Source organism: Babylonia areolata, chromosome 21 (genome assembly GCF_041734735.1).
Source record: "Babylonia areolata isolate BAREFJ2019XMU chromosome 21, ASM4173473v1, whole genome shotgun sequence".
Taxonomy (NCBI): domain Eukaryota; kingdom Metazoa; phylum Mollusca; class Gastropoda; order Neogastropoda; family Buccinidae; genus Babylonia; species Babylonia areolata.
The window spans coordinates 22,635,275-22,640,274 of record NC_134896.1 but is presented as its reverse complement, the minus strand read 5'-3'; the positions used below and the strand labels follow the sequence as shown (position 1 = coordinate 22,640,274).

General features: G+C 48.1%; 1 protein-coding gene across 4 annotated transcripts in view; it reads left to right on the top strand.

The window, feature by feature from the left end:
• LOC143296395 (papilin-like) overlaps window positions 1–5,000 on the top strand; it is a 483,755-nt gene that overhangs the window by 457,117 nt on the left and 21,638 nt on the right. For all 4 annotated transcript variants that reach the window (XM_076608287.1, XM_076608288.1, XM_076608289.1 and 1 more), the window contains 4 exons: window positions 537–845; window positions 2,018–2,215; window positions 2,918–3,226; window positions 4,375–4,671. In XM_076608287.1, coding sequence (XP_076464402.1) covers window positions 537–845; window positions 2,018–2,215; window positions 2,918–3,226; window positions 4,375–4,671 — 1,113 coding nt within the window. The remainder of the gene's footprint in view (window positions 1–536; window positions 846–2,017; window positions 2,216–2,917; window positions 3,227–4,374; window positions 4,672–5,000) is intronic.

Sequence of the window (5,000 nt, the reverse complement as noted above, 5' to 3'; positions counted from 1 at the left end):
CCACCACTCAAGGTCTAGTGGAGGGGGCGAAAATATCGGCGGCTGAGCCGTGATTCGAACCAGCGCGCTCAGATTCTCTCGCTTCATAGGCGGACGCGATACCTCTAGGCCATCACTTCACATTGAAATACTTTTATCCCTCCGGCAAAATTTGTTACCAATCATGAGCTTTGGTTATATATATATATATATATATATATATATATATATATTATATTATATTATATTATATTATATTATATTATATTAAAGTGATTTGATTTGACTGACTGATTGATTGATTTAGATATTTTCACCCTCTCCAACCTCATCCCCCCCCCTTACCACCTCCCCCTTAAACCCCCCCCCCACACACACCCCTCACCCAGAATATCCAACCCGCCCCCCGACCCGACCCCACCCCGTGAATATTCGCTTACTATTATTAATTAACCAGTTGATCGATTGGTTGTTGAATTATTGAACTCTGTTCCCCTACACCCCCCTACCAAACCCACACCTTACTCAACCTGTCATCGCTTGCTCTGTCACCCAAGGCTACAACCGAGAAGGGTGCCCGGAGAGGGATGGTGACGAGGAGCGGGTGGGTGTTGGGGCGGAGGAGGAGGAGGAGGACGATGGTAGCGGGGTGATGGGCGACTGCGAGGAGACCCGCTACGGCTGCTGCCCGGACGGCCTGACCGCCGCGGTCGGCCCCAACATGAGAGGCTGCCCGTCCATCCCCACCCCCAGGCCCAGGCCCAGGCCCACGCCCAGGCCCAGGCCCAGGACCACCACCACCACCACCACCCCCTCCACCACCCCCTCCACCACTACTAAGGACAAGTTGGCTGACGTTGTAGGAGGTATGTTTGGGTTGTGTATCCGTGAGTTAGTTGTTTGTTTGGGTTTTTTGGGTTTTTTGTTGTTGTTGTTGCTTAGAATCATGTCTTTTTTTCTTCCTGTGTTGTCTGTATATTGTTTCTAAATGCACATTTTGTGTGTGTGTGTGTGTGTGTGTGTGTGTGGTCAGTTTTGTTGGTATTGTGTTTCTGTGAGTAACTTTTTACTTTGGAGTATGTCTTGTGTTTCCCCCTGTTTTGTCTGTGTTTATCTCTAAATGCACAAATTTGGTTTGTGGTCAGTTGTGGTATAGTGTCTGTGAGTAACTTTTTACTTTGGACCGTGTATATGTTTACCAGGTTGTCTGTACTTGTTTCTAAATGCATATGTTTGTTGTTTTGATTGTTAAACAGGGTCCCGGGTTCGAATCTCGGTAACGGGCCTGGTAGGTTAATGGCAGAATTTTTTCCGATCTCCCTTGTCAACATAATTATGTGCAGACCTGCGTGTACCTGAACCCCCTTCGTGTGTATACGCAAGCAGAAGATCAAACACGCACGTTAAAGATCCTGTGATCCATGTCAGTGTTCGGTAGGTTGTGGAAACAAGAACATACCTACCATGCACCCCCCGCCCGAAAACAGAGTATGGCTGCCTACATGGCGGGGGTAAAAACGGCCATGCACGTAAAAGCCCACTCGTGTACATACGAGTGGAATGTGGGAGTTGCAGCCCACGAACGAATAAGAAGAGGAAGAGGAGGAGGAAGAAGAGGAAGAAGTCAGTCAATCTTTTGCTCTCCTTGCCTTATTTATTTCATTTTATTTTATTTTTTTTTATTTTTTTTTTTTTTTTTTATTTTTTTTTTTTTTTTGGGGGGGGGGTGGCATGTATTTTTTACTTATTTCATTTTATTTTATTTTTATTATTATTGTTTATTTTTATTTATATTTTTTATTTAATTGATTCTTTTTCTCAAGGCCTGACTAAGCGCGTTGGGTTACGGTGCTGACCGGTCAGGCACCTGCTTGGCGAGATGTGATATAGCGTATATGGATTTGACCGAACGCAGTGACGCCTCCTTGAGCTACTGATACTGATTCTGATTCTGCCTCATTGCTCTTCGATTTTATTTTTTATTTTTATTTTTTTTTAACCTCATCCCTCTTTTTTTTTCTTTTTTTCTTTCATCCAGACAGGGAACGGTGCGTGGGGGCATCCGAGCGCGGCCCGTGCACCAACTACGAGGTCAAGTGGTACTTTAACGCGGAGCGCCAGGAGTGCGCGCGCTTCTGGTACGGCGGCTGTCCGGGCAACGAGAACCGCTTCGACAACAGGGACGAGTGCGAGGCGGAGTGCCTGGCCACGGAGGCCCCCGTGACGGAGGACCCCGGTGAGTTGGTTTGTGTCCGTGTTGTTGTTGCTGTGTTGTTTTTTGTTGTGTTGTGTTGTGTTGTGTTGTGTTACGTTGCATGTGTGATGTCCCCAGTACAAAAAAAACAACAAAACAAAAAAACAAAAACAAAAAAAACAAACAAAAAAGCCCGTCTTATTTCCAGTGTCAGCCAAAACCATGAATTCCTCCACTTCACATATCAGGTGTGGGGGGGGGGGGGGGGGGGGGGGGCAGGGGGAGGAGGGCAGGGAGACGTCTACAGTGCAGACATTTATTTTATTTGAGTGTGTGTTTGAGTGTGCGTGGCGTTGTGAACACGCAACCTAAGTGTGGAAATGTTTACGTACCCTATATGAATCAAGTTCGTTCGTTCGTTCGTTCCTTCCTTTCTTCCTTCCTTCCAGCTTTCCTTCCTTCCCTCCTTCCTTTATTCCTTCATTCATTTTTTCTTCTTATTCTTTTATGATAAATGTGGTGTGGTGTGGCGTAATATATACAGATCATTCAGCAAGCAAAAAAAAAAAAAAAAAAAAAAATAAAACATTCACAACTCCTCTTCCGGAAAACAAAACAAAACAAAAAAATTAAATAAAATTTAAAAAAACAGGCAAAATGGAAAAAAATGTCTTTGTGTGTCTCCACCCCCCATCCCCCTCCCTCCCCTCCCCCCCTCCACCCTCCCCCCTCCCCCCACTGCAGATTTCGTCAGCATCTGCGACATGCCCCAAGAGGCCGGTCCGTGCAGAGGTCGTCTGGCCCGATGGTACTACGACCGCCTGGATCGCCAGTGCCGCACCTTCTACTGGACCGGTTGCCAGGGCAACGAGAACAACTTCCTGTCCCTGCAGCAGTGCCAGCAGACGTGCATGGGGGTGGCGCCCCCAACGGCCGCCCCCGTCACCCGCGCCCCAGCTCCCACTACTACCACTACTACAACTACCACTACTACTTCTACTACTACCACACCTGCTCCGTACACGTTCAACCCTCCTCCTCAGTCTAGTTCGTGTGAGTTTGTGTGTGTGTGTGTGTGTGTGTGTGTGTGTGATGGTCGGGTTGTGTGTGTGTTGTGTGTTGTGTCGGGAGATGGGGATGGGGGGTGGGGGGGGGGGGGGGGGTCGGGGAGTGGTATGTGTTTGTGTTTGTGTGGGGGTTGGGGATGTGAGGGGTATGGGCGGAGTTTGTGTGGTGTGTTTGTGTGTGTGTGTGTGTGTGTGTGTGTGTGTGTGTGTGTGTGTGTGTGCGTGCGTGTGTGTGTGTGTGTGTGTGTGTGTGTGTGTGTGTGTGTGTGTGTGTGTGTGTTGTGGCTGCTACTTTTGATTTTGTCTTTCTATCTGAGTCTGTCCGCTTGATGTGCATCTCTCTCTCTCTCTCTCTCTCTCTCTCTCACACACACACACACATACACACACACACACACACACACACTTTTTATCCCCTCTACTATGCGTGCCTGTTAAGCTTTTTCAAAGACCTATGATATAATTATATTATTTTAGATGATAAAACTAACAAACCATTCCCCCAACCCCCTCGTGTGTGTGTGTGTGTGTGTGTGTGTGTGTGTGTGTGTGTGTGTGTGTTATATGCTTTGTGTCTAACTGAAGTGTTATTGTCAAGTGTTTCCAAGCACTGTAGTAGTATAAATGTACCGTTGTTAGCAGTAGGATAGTAGTATTGACATAAGTTTACAGTTGGGCCAACAGCAAAGTTAGAGCTGTATGATCAACGGTTTCTGCTTGGGCTAGAATATGATTATAGTGGAGAGTGTCTTGCCCAAGTTACATCCCCACTCTCTCGGCCAAGAGTTGGTTGTTGTTTTTTAGGACAGTCGACGTTGGGATCGTTCCAAAAAGGCCATCTGCCCCCCCCCCCCCCCCCCCCCCCCCCCCCCCCACCACACCCCGACTGCAGCACTAAGAGCCAGTGCAATCTTGCCTTCCAGTACAGTTGGAGAGTCATAATTACGGTCCTTCACAAAAGACCAAGCTGTAAATGATTTCCCGTTGCAATAGAGAGACCATTGATTCTACAGCCCTCACTTTGCTGTTGGCCATACTGCATGTAGATTTAATGTCAATCTGTGATAGAAACTGATGAATATCATTATCATTAATACACCACACACACACACACACACACACACACACACACAGTGGTGATGACGGGCAGCGAGGAGGTGGTGGAGGGACAGGAGCTGCGGCTGACGTGCTCGGCCTCGGGCCCCTCCGGAGTGCCCAGGGAAATCGAGTGGTTCATCGACGGCAAGCGCGTGGGCCGCGAGCACGAGCACCTGTCGGTGCGCGCGCAGCCCACGCCCTCGGAGCACCGCCTGGTGAGCGAGCTGCTCATCTCTCGGGCCCGCGAGGCGGACTCGGCCGCCTACTACTGTCGGAGCGTGCCTTACCTGGACGTGCGCCACAAGGTGGTGTCCGTCGTCAAGTCGGCGGAAGGTAAGGTGTTGGATGATGATTTGTATTTTTGAATTTGTATTTGTATTTCTTTCTATCACAACAGATTTCTCTGTGTGAAATTCGGGCTGCTCTCCCCAGGGAGAGCGCGTCGCTATACTACAGCGCCACCCTTTTTTTTTTTTTGGTTTTTTTGTATTTTTTCCTGCATGCAGTTTTATTTGTTTTTCCTATCGATGTGGATTTTTCTACAGAATTTTGCCAGGAACAACCCTTTTGTTGCCGTGGGTTCTTTTACGTGCGCTAAGTGCATGCTGCACACGGGACCTCGGTTTATCGTCTCATCCGAATGACTAGCGTCCAGACCACCA